A 21,096-nucleotide genomic window follows, 5' to 3' on the forward strand; every position below is an offset into this window, starting at 1 on the left:
CGGCGCGGCGAGGACGGCGGCGGGCGCGGGTGCGCAGAAGAAACGCTTTCTCCGCTACCTCGGCTCCCGGCACGTTTGGGACCCACGAGGCCGCCGCATCCTGCTTTGGAACAATGGGACTCGGCACGCGAGGTGTTCGGGCCGCGCTGCTCCTGGGGGTGCTGCAGGTGCTGGCGCTGCCGGGGGCCGCCGCGGACAGCTCAGCTCCGGCGGGTAAGTCACCCGGTCCCGGGAGGAAACGCGTAGCTGGCTGTGGGTTTCCAAGTTGGGCTCGCTTGTGCAAAGTTCTACGTGTCGAAGGCTCGGGGCCGACCTGGAGGAGACTGAGGTTTGGGCAGGTCTTCCGCTTGCCCTCGAGCCGCCTGCTCAGAACTTTGTCCGGTCTTTCTCCTGTTTGGGAAGCGGCAGTGGCAGGCCCGGGAGGGGTGCTTATAACCTGTTGAGTTATCCCCAGGACGGGCCTTAAACGGAGGGCTCCAGTTCGTGTTTATAGCCTTTCCCCGAAGTTAATGTGGGTTAGAATTGGAGGCTTCTGTTTGTAAACAAGATTAGGTGGGTTGAAAAATATGTCTACCGATTCCTGCAGAAACATGTCTACCAGCTACTTGGGGAACCTTTCCAGTGCCTTCCCGGGAGTTTCATCCTCCTCTTGTGTAGTATATCCAAATGGATTGCAGTCTCAAGGTCCAGACATTTAAAAGTTAGACTTCAGGGCTAATGTAGCTAGTTGGGAGTTTTTGAAAAGCATACCCATTCCCCCCCCCCCCCCCGGCGCAGGTGAGGCTTGTAGTGTATGCCATAAACTCGCGCGTCAGCTGCGCAGCGTTTAAGATCACAGCTGCAGGGTCGTAAGGAGCCCTCGAGGTCGTCAGTAAGGACATAACAAAATAACGTTGACATTTCTTTTTTGTGGAAGGGATTTTGTTTCCTTTAAGGACGTTGGCCCTTTGGAGTCTTTGAAAAGAACTTTTTGGATAAGGCCAGGAAGCTGGGATTTGCTGTGTAAATTCTGTTTTCCTTTGTCAACTGTTATAGAAGTTGAGTCACCGAGTATTGATCAAATAAACTAGGATAAATTGCCTTAAGTAACCAAATTTCATGGTTTTAAAGTCTGTTCAGCCGCTATATAGTTAACCTTAGATTAGTTTTATCAAGCAAGAGATAAGGAAGTCATTTTGCATAACCAACTGGTTGTGGCACAACACCTGGTTTTGCTGGAATAGTCTGGGTGAATTAAATAACTTTTGTTTTGCTGAATTTGTTTGTTTGCTTAGTTGTACCTATGACAAATTGAATTTGCAGACCTAATTTTGAAATCTTTTAAGAAAAGAAATCGGTAAGATCATGTTTGTGGTTTATCATGGTGCTAATTTTATACAAATATAGGAGATGGATTTCGTTTTTTAGAATTTGTTGGTTTGTGTGTGTGAAAGTAAATGTTTTTACTGTTTCTCTAATGAACTGATTAATTAGGAGTGTCCTTGTTTTTCTTTCTTTTGCCCTCATAAAACAGGTTTTTTTCCCCCTATTTTAACACGGTTTAGTTTTGTTAATGTGTTACTAGGGGTTAGTGCTATTTGGAAATTTTGGAATGTTCTACTATAGTAGAACACTGATTTCATGAACTAGTTATTACCACCATGAGCTGGAATTCATTTCTGCAAACTAGAATGTTACCTTGAAACTAGACTGAAGAGTCAATAGAATTCTCAAAAAATCAGTCAACCCTTCTAGTCTTCATATACCGTGTGTAATCAGTATAAAGTGTCATTACAAGGTATAACGATTTTTAACAATCATACTAAAATGTACATAGACAATATTTGCTGGACATTTTCTATATAACATACACTATGCTAATTGAGGGCCATAAATCATCCTATTGGATTTTCACAGTATCATAGTATTATCCCATCTTACAAGTGAGTAAACTGAGGTTTAGAAGTGAGTCAACAATTAATGCATTTTTTACTTCAGATCAAAATCCAAACTTTCAGCCATTTCACCATTAAGTCACATTGGATGACTTTGGCTGTTAAAGTAGGTAATGTTTGTATTCCACAATACTGCCATTTCTAGAATGTTCTGGGAAAAGATAAAAATGTTAAAATTCTACTTTTAAAATATTCAGTCTGCTGCATGGTTTTATAAATATCCTGAGTTGGATAGAGGGAAGAACAAGTTAGCATATCAGCAAACAGGATGGATAGATTGTGGTAACCCACTGAAGGGCATTAACAGAATAGGCCAGAAGTTCTTAGTTATTTTCTTGATGACAAGTAACAGAAACCCATTTTTAACAACATTAGGGGAAAGAAGGGACTTTACTAACTCTTAAAACTGAAAAGTCTAAGGATTGAGGTGGCTTGGAAATGGCCATGGGTTCAAATAAGTCATCAACAAATCATATTGCAAGAGTGATGACAGAAAGGAGGAGAAAACAGGAGGCATATGCAGCAGTCCAAGCAAAAGATGACAGTGGTAACGTAGATAAATATTCAGGGGTTGATCACTTGTTAGTGGGACAAAGAAGAGGAAGGAATGAAGGATGACCTTGATTTAGGGGTTGAGCAGCTGGTGATGCAACAACTGGGAAGACAGGAGGAGGAGTTAAGTTTACAGTAGAAAATCAGCAGTTCTATTTGGCACTCATGTTCTGGCTTTGGAATCAAATCAGCCTGGTTCAGACTCTGCCCCTTATCTAAGTGGATGGCCTTCTCTGGGCCTCAGTATCTGTCACTGCAAAACAGTATTCCTGTTTAGAATTTTGGGGAGGGTTAATGCAGGTAGCATGATCCACCCAAAACCTGGTGTGAGGTAAGTACTTTGTGATGTTAACATTTGCTGCTGAATACATTGGTATAGTCCATTGATCTTGACCTTTTTTGAGTTTAATATTACACTGTATCCTTTTGTGATAAATGGATTATAGTCTCATCACGAGGAAGACATTTGCATGAGAAAGATATTTGCACAAGTTATAAAGATTTCCAAGTTCTTGTTGCTTACTTCTCTTTGTACATTGAGGGATTTTTTGGTTTTGTTTTAGTGGGAGTGTTCATCTTTGTGAAGACTACACAGTAATGCACTTGCTCTCTTCCCCTGTGGTACATGTATTTAATCTTCCATTATACAATACTCATGGTGGACAAGCCAGTCTGAAAAGTCGTATAACTGGGGCATAGAATTCTTAAATTTTTTTTCAAATTTTAAGGTACTGGCTAAAAAATTGAAAGAATCGTACTGAGACTTTCAGTAAGAAGCAAAAATGCTACCCACTTCATCTCCATTATGTGAAGTTAGGATGTGGATAATGCAAGACCTTGAGGCACCCATGAATAGAAAGGGGCCATCCTGAGATGGTCCACTCAGAAGAGCAGAGTTGTCAGTAGCAGAGATTGGTTCATTTGTCACCACCTTTCTGCCTTCATGTGGATGAATGAACTGTAGCAAAGCCAATTGGCTGTACATAGTAAATACTGTTTAAGTGTTACATAAGCTAGATGTTTTCTGTCTTGAAAGCTCCAATAATACAATCTCAGAATTACTGGTGGCTTCAAGGTATGTTTCATAGCAACAGCGGCAAAAGTAGAACTTCCTGTGGAATATTCTACCCTCCCCCATATCACCACCATCACATCCCAGGGGCAGAAAAAGAACACATTGCCAGTGTTCTTAGTTAAATATTAAATGTTCTTTCATAACAGGATCTCTCTTTATTTTTGTAGAGTCTCCCAATGTGTTTCTGCAGAACTCCAGTGCTAACTCCCTAGCAGGTGAGTTTTAAAAGATTCAAGAAATGGATCTTATTCTAAGGTGCAAAAGTAATAACAGCCAGAGGTGTACATGTAAGCTGGTACACTGGCCTGTCTTAACCATGTTATTCATCCATGAATCCATATAGTCTACCTGAAGGGCTGCCCAATGTATGCATTAATAAATGATAGTTTTCTGGGTTAACAGTCTTTCTCAGCCTAGCGAAGGTGTGAATAAATTCTAAAACAAGCTTGTTGGAATTTCATACTATGAATTTTGAAGCACGTTTTTAGAAGTGAATATTTTATATTCTGCCTGCAGATATGAAACATGAATATGTAAATCTTCAGGTCTTGCTAATGAAACAAGTCATTCTAATTTGCAAGAGTGACAACAGAAAGGAGGCGAAAACAAGAGGCATATGCAGCAGTCCAAGCAAGAGATGACAGTAGTAATGTAGATAAGTATTCAGGGGCTGATCGCTTGTTAGTGGGGCAAAGAAGAGGAAGGAATGAAGGATGACCTTGATTTAGGGGTTGAGCAGCTGGTGATGTAACAACTGGGAAAACGGGAGGAGGAGTAAGTTTACGGTAGAAAATCAGTAGTTCCAAAGCAGTTGATTTCCTAATCAAGCATGTTCTAGTCATGCATTATTGCCTTTGGCTCAGTTACCCATCCCTGTCCCTATCATTTAGGCTACCTTAGTAGGGTCAGTTTCATCCAGACATGGCAGGGAGGGACACAGCAGTTTTGAGCAGGTGGACCTGGCTTAGGCCTAGAGTTCTGCAGAAGAGGGTAATGGATATTTGGGCATAGCTTACTCAGTTAATTCTATATACCAATTAAACACTGGAAGTCTGAAGTGGAAAGAATACACACTTACATAGAATACATACACAAGTAAGTAGAGAATGACCGGAGAAGGTCAGCGTCGCATCAATTGGTCAGAAAAGACTTCTCTGTGGTGGGGTCATTAAGTAAGACCTGACAGGCAGAAGAGAGCCTGTCCTGCATGTACTGGAGGGAAGAACATTCTAGGTAAAAGGAATAACTGTACAGATGCCCTGGTGCAGACACTCTGAAGAAGGAGTAAGCCTCTTGTATACGAGGAACACAATCAGGGTACTGTGGCTGGCACACGGAGGTGAATGGCAGTTGCAGTTATGTTATTGCTTACAGAAAATTAGAAACAAAATATAATATTTAAGAAAAAGAATTAAGTTTTAGATATTGAGAACGTAAAAGGCCAGAAATGTGAATTCTGGCAACTTTTTTCTGTCCCCTCCCCTCCTTCATGTAGGCATTAGCTTTTTTGCATCAAAGTTCTCTAATGATTCTTAACCACAATGCACTCTCATGTTCTGTACCCTCAAGACAGAAGGTAAAATAATAAGTTGTAACTATCCTGGTATTTTCTTTCCAGAAACATTCCTCTGTTCTTAAAATGTAATAATAAGCCTGAATCCCCTCTGAAATGCTTCCAGGTCAGATCAAGAATTGCTGTTGTATTTTATTGTGGTATAAATTATAAAAGGAAAATTTACATTTTAAATATGTAGTTATTTCAGGGGTCACAGAGATGGTAGTGAGTGACTAGACTTTTGTATGAATTTTAATAAAACCCAGAAAATCATGATTGTATACTTGAAATAGTAGGAACAGGGAGAGGTCATGATAAATGGGAATTAGGAGAGAATAAGGAATGCACACACACACTGAGAAAGTATGCAGAAGTCCCAGAAAGTCAGTGAAAAACGGCAACAAAACTAAGAAAAATTGAAAGTTTGGAGCATTTTAATGTTTTCTCCTCTCCAAAAAAGTTGGACAGGCAGAAGGTGATGTACAAGATAAAACATAGGACCAAAAAAATAATCTTAGGACAGAGAAGTCAACTACCTGATTAATATCTAGTCTTTTTTCCTGTTGTCTTTCAGTAATGCCTGCAGGGGGTCTAGAACACCCAAAGTGAAGAGGTGGTGGAGTCTGAATTCTAGTTTGAAAAGGAAAATGAACTCCACTGAAACTGAATACTGCTTTTCTTTTCTTTTTTTAAATAAAATTAATAACAACTTTAATTGATAACTTGAACTTTGTATTAGAAGTTTTAGTATAATAGCAAAACAAAAATAAAATTCATAAATATTGGAAGTCGTGAAGTAAAGCTGTCATTATTCACAAATGATGTGTGTATGTATAGTATATAGTATTCCATAAAATATCCAAAAAATATACTGGAAGAATTGAACTTAACAATTTTGCAGGATACAGTGTCATTTTACAGAAATCTATTATTCTTCATATTAGCAAAATTATTAGAAAAACGAAAGCTTTTTAAATTACCATTTGCAGTAAAATTAATAAAAAAAGTCACCTAAAATTAATCTAATTAGCAAGATGCAAAACTACTTTACTAAAAATGAAACACTGCTGAAAGAAGTCTGAAAGACCTAAATAAATAGAAAGATACCATATTCATGGATTAAGCAATTTGATATCATTAAGGTGTCAGTTCTTAAATTGATCCATCAATACCAAAATTAAAGATAAATCATAAACCTAAACATAGTGCTAGAACTAAAAAGTTTCGGAGGGGGCGGACAACATAAAATGACCTCTCTAAGATTTGAAATAGACAAAGATTTCTTAGAACACAGAAGTGAGTAATCATAAAATTTAGCAAATAAAATTAGTATTTTATGCTTTGCACATTGCTTATAAATATTATTTTGTTTTTGTTCAACAAATAACTAAAAAATTTAAAGTTAATAAAAACAACCTGGGGCTGGGGTTGTAGCTCATTGATAGAGGGCTTGCCTAGTATGTGTGAGGCACTGGGTTCGATCTTCAGCACCACATATAAATAAAGAAGTAAAATAAAGGTACAGTATCTGTAACAACCAAAACAAAACACAACAACCTAAAATAAAATAAACTGTCAGAGATATTAGGTGTGGACTGATAAAGATGTACATTATAGTAACAAACTGCCTAGTGGAAAGTTGGTGGAGTAAGACTCAACTCCATCTCAGAAATACAATAGTAACACGAAAGAGCAAGTTAGAAGACAGTTCCCAGAAGAAAACCAGATGGGGACCACATGGTCTACAGGCAGAATTTATGATAATGCAGGAATATAATAGGTCGGCTGGAGACCTCTTCACTTTGGGTGGACAAGGAAGCAGTAGGTCACAGCACTGATTCCTCCTAGCCCCAGCCTCGTGCTATTTATATATGACACCATAACATTTCTATAAAGATCTGTACAAACCTTCCTCAGAGTTCACTGTCTGGCCTTGATGTCTTCCTCTTGACTCTTGTGACTATTTCTTTCAGACTGAAATTGATGACTTAGGTTGAGCAGTACATAAAGACTTCTTGGGAATAATTTTTCTAAGATACATAAAGTTCTTAGGAAGAGACTTTGCCTGAGGTACTGATTAAGCAGTAATACTAGACATTAGCAGCTTGATTCTTCATCTTTTTGCTCATCTATAATTTTTTCCTTAACATGTAATTTTGTTTAAAATTTAGTATAAAATGCAAGTAATGCATGTACATAATAAAAAGTTCAAACAGTACTTGGAAAATTTAAAGTACATGATACCTATTCTGTTAGTCTGCTTTTTTGTCACTATAGTGAAATAACCTGTAACAATCAATTTATAAAGAAAAAAACAGTTATTTCAACTCAATTGTGGAGGTTCCAGTGCATGATTGGTTGGTCTCATTGCTTTGTGCCTGTGGCAAGGCAGCATGTCATGATGGAAGTAAATGGTAAAGCAAAACTGCTCACCTCATGGGCGCGGTGGGGGGGGAGGTAGTAGAGGAAAGAACTAAGATCCATGGTCCCCCTTCAGTGGCATACCCCCAATGACTGACTATAAGCTACTTCCATTAGGTTCTGCCACCTCCCATTAGCACCACCCTGGGGACCAGACTCTAAATGTCCCCTTTGGAGACATTTAAAATCCAGACTATAGCATCAGTATTCTGTGTGTGTGTGTGTGTGTGAGAGAGAGAGAGAGACAGACAGACAGACAGACAGACAGACAGACAGACTGGGCTTGAACCCAAGGGTGCATTATCGCTAAGCAGCATCCCAGCCCTTTTTATTCTTTATTTTGAGACAGGGTGTCACTAAGTTGCTTAGGGCCTTGCTGATTTGTGGAGACTGGCTTTGAACTTGGGATCCTTCTGCCTCAGCCTCCTGAGTCACTGACACTATAGGCATATGCCACCATATAGCCAGTTGTCTTGTTTTCGAGTTAATTACTTCAATTCTAAGTCAGTTTGAGAATATTTTCATATTGGTTTGGGGGAGTTGTTTGTTGTTGTTAAGGGGACTTTCTTATTTTTTTCTTTTTGAGGATTGAACCCAGTGTTTTACCATTGAGCTATAAGTCTAATCCTTTTTACTTTGAGTGGAGTCTTACCAAGTTGCTGAGGCTGGTCTCATGATCATGCTTTCTCAGCCTCTGGAGTCACTGGGATTACAGGAATGTGCCACAGCACCTGGTCGTTTCTCTTTTTTTAAAGCAGTTTTATTGAGATGTAGTTTACATACCATATTCTGTGCTTTACTATGGTTTAAGTATTTCCCCCAAAGACTCATGTGTTGGAAGCTTGATGTCCAGCTCAGTAGTGTTGAGAAATGAAAGCAGCAAAAGGTCAGGCCTGGGAAGGTGATAATCTACCACCTCTTGAAGGGATTACGCCTATTTTGTGGGAGTTATTTGTTATAAAGTGATGCCTCCCTGTGAGCATAGCCCCTTCTGTATGCTGTAGATCCTCTTCGTTCCTCCACCGCGTGGTGGCTTAGCCAGAGGGACCTATCTCCTCAGAGCTGAGCAGATGCTGGCACCATATTCTTGGACCTCCAAAACTGTGAGCCAAATAAAATTCTTTTCCTTATAAAGTACCCAGAGTCTCATATTCTGAGATGGCAATGGAAATTTAACTAACAAACCATATAATTCATTTCAGATAATTCAGTGTCTTTTACTATATTCAGAGATATATGTAACCATCACCATACTCAATTCTGGGACAAAAGAAACCCTGTGCCCTTTAGTTGTCACCCCTACCTCCCAATCCTAAACCCTAAGCAACAACTAGTCTACTTTGTTTTTCCATAATCCCTCTTATGAACTTTGAGTAGGCGTCACATAGTAGCTTTGTGACTGGCTCTTTCACATAATGTTTACAGTGTTCATGCAAGTCATAGCACTTATCATTAATTCCCTTTTAAGGCCAAATAATATTTCATTGAATGAATAAACTACATTTTGTTTATCCATCTGTCAGTGGACATCTAGGTTTTCACCTTTTGGTGAAATAGGCACAATGCTGCTATAAACATTTATGTATAGATTCCTGTGTGGACATGTATTTAATTTTTCTTCAGTATGTACCTAGGAGTGGAATTACTGCATCATATGGTATGTCTATTTAGCGAACTACCAGACTGTCTTCCAAAGCATCTATACCATCTTACATTGCCATCAGCAGTTCTGATTTTTTCACTTCAAAACTTACTGGTCGTTGTAATGGGTATATTTGGTTGTTTTGATTTGCATTTCTTTAATAATTAATGATACTGAGCATTTTTTCATATGCTTATTGATCATTTGTGCATCTTCCTTGTAGAATGTCTTCTTTGTAGAATTCAAGTCCTCTGCCTTGTTTTTTTTGTTGTTGTTATTGTTCTTGTTTTGTTTTTTCTTTTTGGTCTTTTCAATGTAATGGAATATGTATATCTGTGTGGAGGGACTGAACCCAGGAGACAGGGCCTCACTGAGTTGCCCAGGCTGGCTTTGAACTTGAGACCCTTCTGCCTCAGCTTCCTGAGTAATTGAGATTGCAGGTGTGTGCAGCTGAACCCAGCCTTTGCCCATTTTTTAATTGGGTTGCCTTTTTCTTAGCTTCTCTGGATCCTTTTTATTAATTTTTTTCTGATTGTAAAAATAATGTATGATTCTTGTGAAAGTTGTGTAAACTGTAGCAGAGGGCTCCCACCAGAGATTATTGTCATATGTAGTTGGTAACAAATTGCTAAGAGTACATTTTGATTGCTCACCACAAAAAAAGAAAAAAAAACTATGTGAGAAAGTGCACATGTTAGTTTGATTTAGCCATTTTGCAGCATACACACATCAAAACATGTTGTACCTTGTAAGTATGAACAGGGTGTGTTTTTTAAGAAAGGAGAAAGTACTCCACTAAGTATTTTTAGTTTTAGTTTAGCTTTTTTTTTTTTTTCCAAATGAAACTTAACCACACAGTTTCTTAAAACGGGAACCTTCTTCTACAAAATAGTTCATTGTGGTTGCATCTTTATAACATGAAAACAACTAGTTGAAAAGTGATACTTTAGTCTGTTACCTGTCAGTTCAGTCAGAATTGGTTTGTCTACATTTTTCACCCCACAATGAATTTGATTCATTAAATTTAGTGCTCCCACCCTTGGTGTGTATATTGTATTGTATTTCAGGGAAAATACAAAGAGAAAAATAATTGTCTTGCTGTTAATTCAGTGTTGGTAGGTTATTTAATCTGAGTCTCACTTTCCTCTGTAAAATAAAGCTGATGATAATACAGCTATCTCATGGGGGCTGAAACAGTGTGGCTAGTTCAAGGGATAAATAAATTAGTATGTAAAGTCCTGGCTTTAAAACAGCACCTGTACAATCTAATAACTGAATGTGTTCCTCCTTGCTCTCCAGCTGCAGTAATATCCCCCCTCCCCTCCTTTGGCTCAGTCCTCTCTGCCTCAGGGCTTTTGCATATACTGTTCCTGGTACCTTTCCCCACCCCCCTCTTTGTCTTTCCCTGGCTAACACTTATTCAGCCTTTTAACCTTTGCATAAACTCCATTTCCTTGGGGGACTGTTTTGGGAGTTAGAGGCTGCAGAGGAGGAACCTGTTGTTTAGTGGTTACATCTGTTTGCATGATGCTCTCAAAATGCCTTCCTGACTGGAAAACTGGCCCCACAAGGCCTTGCTGATTTCACTCTCCACTACATCCCCAGCATCCCACACAGGACCTGGCACACATTTCTGTTCGAACAGTAAGGATGGGTGACTGCTTTGGGAGGAGGAAAACAGCGGTTGTGCTTGCTGTCCCAGCTTTAGCTGTGAGATTGGTCAGGAGAGTCCTGGTTGGAATGAATCATCGGCACTTGGACCTTTCACTTTACCGTAGGGAGAATAGGGCTGCTTATGTGTTAATGGCAGACTTGCCATCACTGGATTTTGGGTGTCTAAGCAACTTGGTTTTCTTTCTTTTCCTTCCAGTAAATCCTTGATGGTGGGAGTGGTGTGGCAAAAGAGGGTGGACAGAGCATTCAGAACGTCAGAGAGAACCTTGCCTCTGCATAGGGCCACACTATGGTTAGCCTTCCTCCCAAGGAGCACTCTAGGATTGTCAGGTTGTGTGGCCTTTTGGCAAGGCAGGAGCAATGCTCCATGCCCACCTGCAGGTGGCAGTAAAGGTGATAGGGAAAGGGTGGGTGTGAGGCTTTACTGACTGGACACAGGGAGTTGCTGAAATCGCTGAGGGAGTTTGGAGTTGATTATAATCCAGGGAGAAACCACTGCAAGACTGTAATCACATGATTTGATGGATGTTACAAAAAGCAAAGATTGGAATTAGGAACCTGTTAAGTGAGTCCAGGTGGCTGATGGGCCAGGATGGTTGGGGAGATGAAGAGAGATTTTGATGGATTGGGTATAGCAACTGAGCAGGGGCTGGCTGGCTGTATTTTGAGTTCAAGCTCAAATGTACCTAACTGCCCTATATCTGGGAGATCATTTCAGAGAGGAAATTTTTAAAAAGAGAAGACAAGGGGCTGGGGATGTGGCTCAAGCGGTAACATGCTCGCCTGGCATGCGCGCCTGGGGCACTGGGTTCGATCCTCAGCACCACATACAAATGAAATAAAGATGTTGTGTCCACCAAAAACTGGAAATAAATATTAAAAAATTCTCTCTCTCTCTCTCCTTCTCCCTCTTTATCCTCTCTTCTCTCTCTCTCTCAAAAAAAAAAAAAAAGAAAAAAGAAAAAGACAAACCAGAGGGACCCTGTAGGGAGAGCTGCATTTGAAATGGGAAAGTTGCTGGGCCTGGTGGCACATGCCAGTGATCCCAGCAGCCTGGGGAAGCTGAGGCAAGAAGATCACAAGTTGGAAGCTCACCTGGGTAGCTTAGCTAGACTCTGTCTCAAATAAAAAGGGTTGAGGATATAGCTCAGTAGTAAAGTACTCCTGGGTTCAATCCCCAGTACTAAAAAGGAAAAAAAAAAATGAAGTGGGTAAGTTTTGGGACTAGAGATAGAGAGGGAGTAAGGAGAAAGAATTGAAGGTTAGAGAGTGGAGAGAATCCAACTTCCTTATCTTTGAGAAAGATGAATATAGGGTGGGGTGATGACAGCACTAAAATTAGGAAGGTTTAACTTCCTTGCCTGACCCAGTTATTAAAGAGGTTTCATGCAGGATAAATAGCTCCTTGAATCTTGAAAGATTCTATTATTTATCACATTTTGATTGTTAACATTATAAAATTCACAACTGGACATTGCAGTTTAATCACAGCAATGTTCCTCAAATTTTGCAGCACAGTGGAATTACCTGGAATTTTAAAAATATTGGTCTGGACCCCAGTTAAATCTTGCGGAGGATGAGATCGTATATAAACATGCTCAGGGTAACATTTTAAAATTCCAGTGTGTAGCTGAAGTTGAGTCAGTGGCTCTGGAGTGTAACTACAGGGCTGCCTCTTCCTAATGGCCTTTGTGTGGGTGTGTGGAATACATGACTGCTAAGTGGGGGCTGGGGAGTGTCTTTTTGTGGGGAGCTTAGAACTTTTAAGATAAGGGTATGCAAAAAATATAGTTGCCTATATCTGGATGTCATTCTAGTGAACTTGGGTGGATCTGGTAAAGTTACTGGCTTGTTCTTATTTCTCAAAGGCTTTTGAAAACACATCACATGATATTGGCTACTTCATGAAAGCTCCCCCTCCCCCAAAACATCACAGTAATCCAGAGAAGTGTCCCCTCTCCCACTACAGAGGGATGGCAACAGAATAACAGTAGTTATATTAGTAGTATATTTATTTCTAAAAAGCCCATTAGTTCTCAAGGGAGAATAAGGACTAATTCTCCAAAAATGTAGTTTCCTTGAGGAGCTTCAGAACCAAAAGACTTCCTTACATGAAAAACCACACAGAACAGTTGAGAGGTTCATTCATAAGAACTTTATTATATTTGTCAACTTAATATATGTATTCTTAACATTTGTTCTTGGATTATTTGTGAAAATTTTGAGACATTAAAGCTGAACTTCATTCTAAAAAGTATTTTATCTCTGTTAACTCTTTTTATATCACAAGGTAAAAAATGTAAATAGCAGCAACTTTACATATAATGGAATAGGAATCATTTATGTCTTTTTCCAGAGTAAATTTGGTTCATCCTTTGTCTTAAGGTACATCTGTGGCTTTTATCATAAATGAACATGTTTATTTTTTTATATTTCACGTATACATGTGTGAGGACTTTAAAAACATAATGCTGCCCAAGGGATGGGAGGTGAGGGGAACATAATGCTGTTATTACACTTAAAAATCAAGTCATTTCTTAAATAGATGCCTCGCTGCTATTTAAATTATTTCTCATCAACTTATTCTGCTTCAGACATTTTTAAAGAAGAAACATTACACAACTTCTCAGTATAGGGAAGGGTCAGGGTTTCTTTTTTTTTTTTTTTTTAATGTCAACTTGAAAAGTTTTAAAATGTGGATGTCATTGACCCACTTTTTATAGATGAAAAGCTGTTTCTTTACATTTAATAAACAATACAAGTTTATTATACAAAGTCCCTGGAACATTGCTAAATTAAATACAACTGTGAGAAAGAATCCCTGCTCACCCTCCTGGAAGGTAGAATCCCTGTCCTTCTGTAGATAACACTGTTGTTTGTGGTCCTGAGAAACACATAAACAAAAGCAGGCAATACCATGTGGTACATATTTCCAAAATCCAGTGAGAAAACAAAAATAAGTTACTAATTTAGCCAGATCCATGGGAACTTACTAGAACAGAACCTCCAAATGGAGAACATTCACCGTGGTAAAAATGAAAATCACCGTGGAATCTTTGCCCCTTCTCCCTGCCAGAAACCAACTCTCCTACCCCTACTACCTCTGAATAGATTGCATATCATTAAATTAGAACGTTTATGACTTCAAATGTTAAAAAGATAAAATCCAAAGACAGTCTCAGGATTTTATTATGTAGAGACCACAAGATTAAGAAAAAAAATGTCAGCAGGAAACCTCATCTTTCTCCTAATTCAATGATTTTTTTTTAATGTAACCTCCTTGAGCTTTCTTCTCTCAGACGGGGACATAGTAATACTGAATTATGCAAAAATTACTGTGTAAGCTTAGAAGTACTATTCAGTTCATCATGGAACCCTCGAATGTCAGAGAAAGTATTCACCTTCTAAATTTCTTTGCAATCAAGTTTAATTATTGTAGGTATTAAACTTTCTTGTAAGAGTTATTGTCTAATCCGTGTTTTCTCATAACTTTATGCTCTCTATTCACAGAATTTCCATTTCAGGAAGTAACCTTGAGATTTTGCAATCTGTAGTTACTTATACATCAAGGATAGTTGCATGTACTACAGGGTAATTGTATTAATGAAACTAGTTTCATAGTCTTTAGTATTGCTGTTGCTGTAAAGAAGTTAACTTCCCTACATATGGGGTCTGGGGTTTGTTGTAGGATGATTCTCCTAATTCTAGGATCCACACTATTCTGACTTAAAATGAACTTTTTTGGCTAACTGCTATAGATGCTAAGTCCCTGTAAATTCAATGACTCCAGCTGCATCTGAAATCTACCACTATCATAGTTTACAGGAAGTGAAACATTTGTTTGCTAGAATGCTATGATTTTCAACAATTTACTTTTTTTGGTTCCAGCAATTGGACCTGGGGGTGTTTAACTGCTGAAGTACATCCCCTGCCCTTTTTTAGAGACAGGGTCTCACTGAGATGCTTAGGGCCTTGCTAAGTTGCTGAGGCTGGCTTTGAACTCAAGATCCTTCTGTCTGTGGCTCTGAGATTATAGGTATAACAGTTTACTTTTGAACTGAGGACAGTCTGATTGGCTTTGCATCAGTGTAGAAACATTGCAGTACATAGACACAGGCGATCATGTTTTCATGTTACTTTTAAGAAAATGTTTAGGCAAGAATCAAAAGTTCATAGAGGAGGGCTGGAGATTTAGCTCAGTAGAGTGCTTGCCTCATATGTACAAGGCCATAGGTTCAAACCCCAGCACCACACACACACATAAAAATTCATAGAGGAGTAACAAAGAAGATTTTTCTGTAGTAGTTTTACACTAAAACTTTCCTTTCAATAAATGTTTCATGTAAACTTCTTGATGACCTGAGTTGAAAAGAACATTCTGTTTGAAAGAAAAACAAACCAAAGAAAAAAAGGAAGAAAGTAGATATCACTCAATGTAGATTTCATATTATTGATTATTTAGTAATAAGCAACAGAATCCAATACTAGCTAACCTGGGTAAACAAGAATTGTGGGACCCATATTGAATCACTTACAAAAATCTGTAAGAATGGACAGCCAGACCTAGTGAACTTCAGGGTCAGGGGTGAACAAAATCTCTCTAGGGGATTGCCATCAAAATGACTGTGTCAGCTGTTTTCCCTGCTGGTATACTTTGCTCAAGTTTCAAATTCCTGAGAGTCTGATGACCTAGTTTGAATACATGCCTACCCATCGACAGTCCTCCCCAAACCTGGGATGCAGGAACTTTGATTCCCTGAAGGGCATTTGGAAGCTGTTACCAAAAACAAGGGACAAGAGCTAGCAAGGAATAAAAAGCTGTTATCCAGCATACCTGCCTCATAGCCATCTGTAGAAACACCCATGTCTCCTGGTTCACAGTGACTACTGGTTTGTTTTTGCCAGGTTTGTGTCCTATACATTTGTGAGCTGTGGTGAAATATGTTATAGTTGAATTGGAGATGGATACTTTTCTAATGATCTTTGAATGTCTTTTTTTTATATATGACAGTAGAATGCATTTTGACACATCAAACGTAAATGGAGTATAGCTTCTCATGTACATGATGTTGAATCACACCAGTCATGTAATCATTTATGTAATAGGATAATGTCTGATTCGTCCTACTATCATTTCTACCTTTGTTCCCGCCCCTCCCTTCACTCTCCTTTAATCCAAAGTGTCCCTATTTTTCCTAGTCTTTACTCCTCATTTTGAAATTAGCATTCTCATATCAGAGAATACATTCAGCCTTTGGTTTTGGGGGATTGGCTTAGTTCACTTAGCATGATATTTTTCAGTTCCATCCATTTACCTCCAAATGCTATAATTTCATTCTTCTTTAAGGCTGAGTAATATCCCATTACGTATATATACATTTTCTTTATCCATTCATCTGTTAAAGGACGTCTAGGTTGGTTCCATAGTTTATTTATTGTGAATTGAGCTGCTATAAACATTGATGTGGCTGTGTCACTGTAGTATGGTGATTTTAAGTCTTTTTGTTATTAAAAAAGCTGGGTCAAGTAGTGGTTTCTGAATGTCTTTTAAAGTTAGCTCTGTAAAGTAGTTGTTCAGAATTATTTGATTTCTGATATAGGGTAAAATTAATCTAGGGGGAAACACTTCTGAAGAATGACATTTTTTTTTATTGTGAAATATGTCAGCAGGGAGGGTACCTCAATGGTAGAGCCTGCCTGATGTACACGAAGCCCTGGCTTAAAATCCCAGCGTGGGGCGTACAGGAGGGGTGTGCATTAAAATTACATCATGCAATAGTGTAGTTAGTGAAAAAAATATTTTAAGTTCTGAAATCTCTCAAAACATCCTGGATCAAGGAAAACCTTAGAAATTAAACCTCCCTGTTTTTTTTTTTTTTTTCCTTAGTTAATACTATCTTAACAGTAGAATCACATTCCTAAATATGGTGAGGAAGGGATTGTTCAGTTGGTCTGTTCAGTATGGCCTGGTTGAGTTACTTATTTGCATCTTAGTTTTTCCCCAGTAAGTTCATATCCTAGAACATGTATGTCCTGCTAGAGAGTTATGATAATTTTATATAAATTATATATATATATAAAGAATATATATATATATTCTTTGCCGCATCTCAACATAAGATGTGTTTTGGGGTTTTTTTTGTTTTGTTTTGGATTTTTTCCCTGGGTACGGGGATAAAACCCAGGGGTGCTTTGCTGAACAACATTTCCACCCCTTTTTATTTTTTGAGACAGAGTCTTGCTAAGTTGCTGTGGCTCGCCTTGAACTTGTGATCTTCCTGTCTCAGCCTTCTCAGACACTGGGATTATAGGCATGTACCATAACACCCAGAAAGAAAATCGTCTTTGTCTTTCTAAATGAACTAGCAAAATATCTAAATAGTTTTTTTGAAATTTATATCCTTCCTGTTCCTTCTCTCCCACTTCTGTCTTCTCCCCCTTATCATAGTAGTTCTTGGGTATGTACTACTGAGCAGGGACCTGGGGCATCTTTCATAGAACTCAGCATAATCAACAAAAAGCTCCAGGTACAAATCAAGGCGGTTATCAAGTTAACTTAAATGTGGGATTGCATGGTGCCATTTGCCATTAAAAGGTACATATCACTTAAGAAATTAAAAGCCAACTATGAATAACAGTGTTTGGCAGCAAGTTAACTAGATATGGGGAAAGAAGATACTTATAGTGTAGTGTGTTCCAGTTTCAGACTAGCTTGTGAAAATGAACCAGCAAGAAAACCCCAAAGAGCCTTACAACTTAATTCCAAAGCTTGCTTCCACAAGTAAGCATCAATACATTCATACTTAGAAACCTTTGAATTGGTTTGGTGACATCTGAATTATTATAGAAGGTCAGATAACTATGCCCAGACACAAACTTTTTGAACTACTGAATAGTCAGTCATGGATCTTTATCTTGCAGGGAGTGTGTTAGCATAAAAAATTTTATATTTTCCCTTTTGAAAAATTTTCTGTTTTTATTATTTTAACTGCTACAACAATTCTATGTGGTAATGGGTACCATGTAATATTTTGATATGTGTATATATTACACAGTTTAAATCAGGTTAAACTTAGCTCATATTTACCATTTCTTTATAGTGAAATTCAAAATCCTCCTAGGATTTGAAATTGTTAAATTATTGTTATTTATGGTCTCCAGACTGTGCAATAGCACACCTGTTTAATGTGATACCCATTGATTGATTTTTCCCCATATTCCCACTCCAACTACCATTCACTGTCAACTTCTATGAGATCAACTTTTTTTTTTTTCTTTTTCTTTTTTTAAACATAGGGATCTCTTTTGTGCTTGCACTCATGGACTTTAGTGATTTTCCTGCCTCATCCTGAGAAATAGCTGGGAGTACAAGCATGTGCCATTGTGCCTGGCATTTGAGATTAATTTTAGATTCTACATATGAGTAAGATCATGTGGTGCTTCTGTTTCTGTGCCTGGCTTATTTCACTTAATGCTCTATGTTGTCACAAATGACAGGATTTTTTTTTTTCCTTTTTTTTGGTGCTGAGCATTGAACCCAAGGCCTTGTGTATGCAAGGCAAGCACTCTACCAACTGAGCTATCCCCAGCATGAATAATCTTTTTAATGTGCTGTTGGATTAAGTTTGCTAGTAATTTTGTTGAGGATTTCTATGTATATGTTCACCAAGGGATATTGGCCTATAGTTTTTTGTTGTTATTGTGTCCTTATCTGGTTTTGGTATCAGGGTAATGCTGACCTCATAGGGGATGAATTCTTTTCTTTTCTTTTTTTTTTTTTTGGAATAACTTAAGGAGAACTGGTACTAGTTCTTCTTTAAATGTTTGGTATAATTCATTAATGAAACCATCCACACCTCAAGTTTTCCTTGATGGGAAGCTTTTTATTACAGATTCAGTCCGATTATTTGTTATGAGTCTGTTCAGGTGTTCTATCTCTTCATGATTCAGTCTCCTACCCCTAGTATTGGGGATTTAAACCAGGGGTGCTTTATTTTCCACTAAGCTATATTCCCAGCCCTTTTTATTTTTTGAGACATGGTCTTGCTAAATTGCTCAGACTGGCTAGGAATTGCAATCCTCCTGTCTCAGCCTCCAGGATAGCTAGAATTACAGCATTATCTAGATTTGGTAAGGTATATGTATTTAGGAATTTGTTAATTTCCTCTAAGTTATTTGTCAAAATATAGTTAAGTCTTTTGTATCTTGGTATCAATTGTAATGTTTCCCTTTTCATCTGATTTTGAGTTTTCTCTCTAGCCACAGGTCTATTTTATCTTTTGGAAGAATCAACTGTTTCATTGATCTTTTGATTAATCTTTTGATTGATGAATGATCTTTTAAATGTGCTGTTGGATTAAGTTCGCTAATAATTTTGTTGAGGATTTCTATGTATATGTTCACCAAGGGATATTGACCTATAGTTTTTTGTTGTTATTGTGTCCTTATCTGTTTTAGTATCAAAAGTCTTTTATTTCTGCTCTAATCTTTATTATTTCTTCCCTCCTACTAATTTGGGGTTTGGTTCATGTTTTTCTAATATGTTAAAATGCAGCTTGTCATTTGAGAGCTTCCTAGTTTTTTATGTGGGAATTGACAAACGTCCATCTTAGTACTGCTTTTGTTATCTCCATAGGTTTCAGTATGTTATGTCACCATTTTAATTTGTTTCCAGAAGTTTTAAAATTTTCTTCTTGATTCCTTTCTTAGTACATTGATTGTTCAAAAGTAATTTGTTCAATTTCCATATATTTGTAGTTTCCAAGGGTTTTTTCTAAATTGATTTTTAGTTTTAATTGTACTGTGGTCAGAAAAGCTACTTGATATGATTTCAATTATTAAAATTTATTGAAACTTATTTTGTGGTTTCTCATAGTCTATCCTGGAGGATGTTTCACATTGTAATGAAGAAAATGTGCCTTCGGCAGCTGTTAAGTCAAATGTTCTTGTAGTTGTCTGTGGGTCTACTTGATCTAGAGTGCAGTTTAACTCTCCTGTTGAGTTTCTGTGTAGATCTGAAAAGTGGTATTAAAGTCCACAACTATTAATGTATTGGACTTCGTCTTTCTGTTTAGGTCTGTTAATATTTGCATTATAGGGGCTAAGGCTTAGTGGTAGAGCGCTCACCTAGCATGTGCAAGGCACTGGGTTCGATCCTCCTCACCACATATAAATAAATAAAATAAAGGTCTAAAAAAATCACATCAATCTTTAAAAAAAAATTTGCATTATATATTCAGTAATAGCTATATAAATACTTAGAATTGTTATTTCCACTGCTGAATTTAGCCCTTTATCATTATATAGTGACTTTTCTTGTTGCTTTTTACTGCTTCTAATTTAAAGTCTGTTTCATCTGATGTAAGTATGGTTACTCTTGTTTTTTTGTAGATTCCATTTTCATGGACTCTTCACTTGTAGTGTGTGTATGTCCTTACAGATGAAGTGAGTTTCTTCTAAGTACATTCTACTTTCATTCTGTCACTCTGTCCCTTTAACTGGAGAAGGGAATCCATTTACATTCAGAGTAATTATTGATAAGTAAAGTCTTACCACAACTATTTTATAGCTTGTTTTTCAGTTTTGTCATAGTTCCTTTTCTTTCATCCTCTTTGACAATTTTCCTTTGTGGTTAAGTAAATTACTGTAGTAGTGTGTTTTGATTCCTTTGACCATTGAAAGTAGTATGAGACTTGTAACAAAAACAAAAAAAAAAATCTTTTAAATAACAAGCTGTCTTGAAATGATAGCAACTTATTTCCTTAGTTCTTGTGAAAGTAGTTGGGTGTATGAATAGCTGTTCAACTTGGTGCTCCTGTGGGGAAATGATCACTGAAGGAGCTTACTCAGCCTCCATTTTTCCAGGAAAAATTTTTTAAACATTGTGCTACATGCTCATTCAGTCTTTATCTTCATTTTCTAGTAAGTAATTTTGCTTTCATTGTTAAACATCCGCAATAAAAAGCACACCAAAAGTCATTGCATATCTTATTTGATTGCAGACTTTCTAGGTTTTGCCATTTTGAAGTCAGAGGTAATTTTGTATCTTTCTTGAAAGATCTAAAACTTAGGATTGGGGGTTTAACCCAGTGGTAGGGGGCTTGATTAGCTTGCAGGAGGCCCTCAGTTCAGTCCCCAGCATGGCAAAAAATAAACAGTCATCTCCTTAAGTGGAAATTAATTATTATAAATAAATTGATCTTAATTTTCTACTCAAGAGTTTGAGTTAAAATTTTTTGTTTTT

General features: G+C 37.7%; 1 protein-coding gene across 1 annotated transcript in view; it reads left to right on the plus strand.

Annotated features, from left to right (window-relative positions):
• Positions 1–6: 6 nt before the first annotated feature.
• Tmem123 (transmembrane protein 123) overlaps positions 7–21,096 on the plus strand; it is a 37,815-nt gene continuing 16,725 nt past the window's right edge. The window contains exons 1-2 of the mRNA XM_015489946.2: positions 7–213; positions 3,729–3,776. Of these exons, the coding sequence (XP_015345432.1) occupies positions 114–213; positions 3,729–3,776 (148 nt within the window). The 5' untranslated portion in view covers positions 7–113. The remainder of the gene's footprint in view (positions 214–3,728; positions 3,777–21,096) is intronic.

The sequence above is a fragment of the Marmota marmota genome, unplaced genomic scaffold, assembly GCF_001458135.2.
Source record: "Marmota marmota marmota unplaced genomic scaffold, marMar, whole genome shotgun sequence".
NCBI classification, from domain to species: Eukaryota; Metazoa; Chordata; class Mammalia; order Rodentia; family Sciuridae; genus Marmota; species Marmota marmota.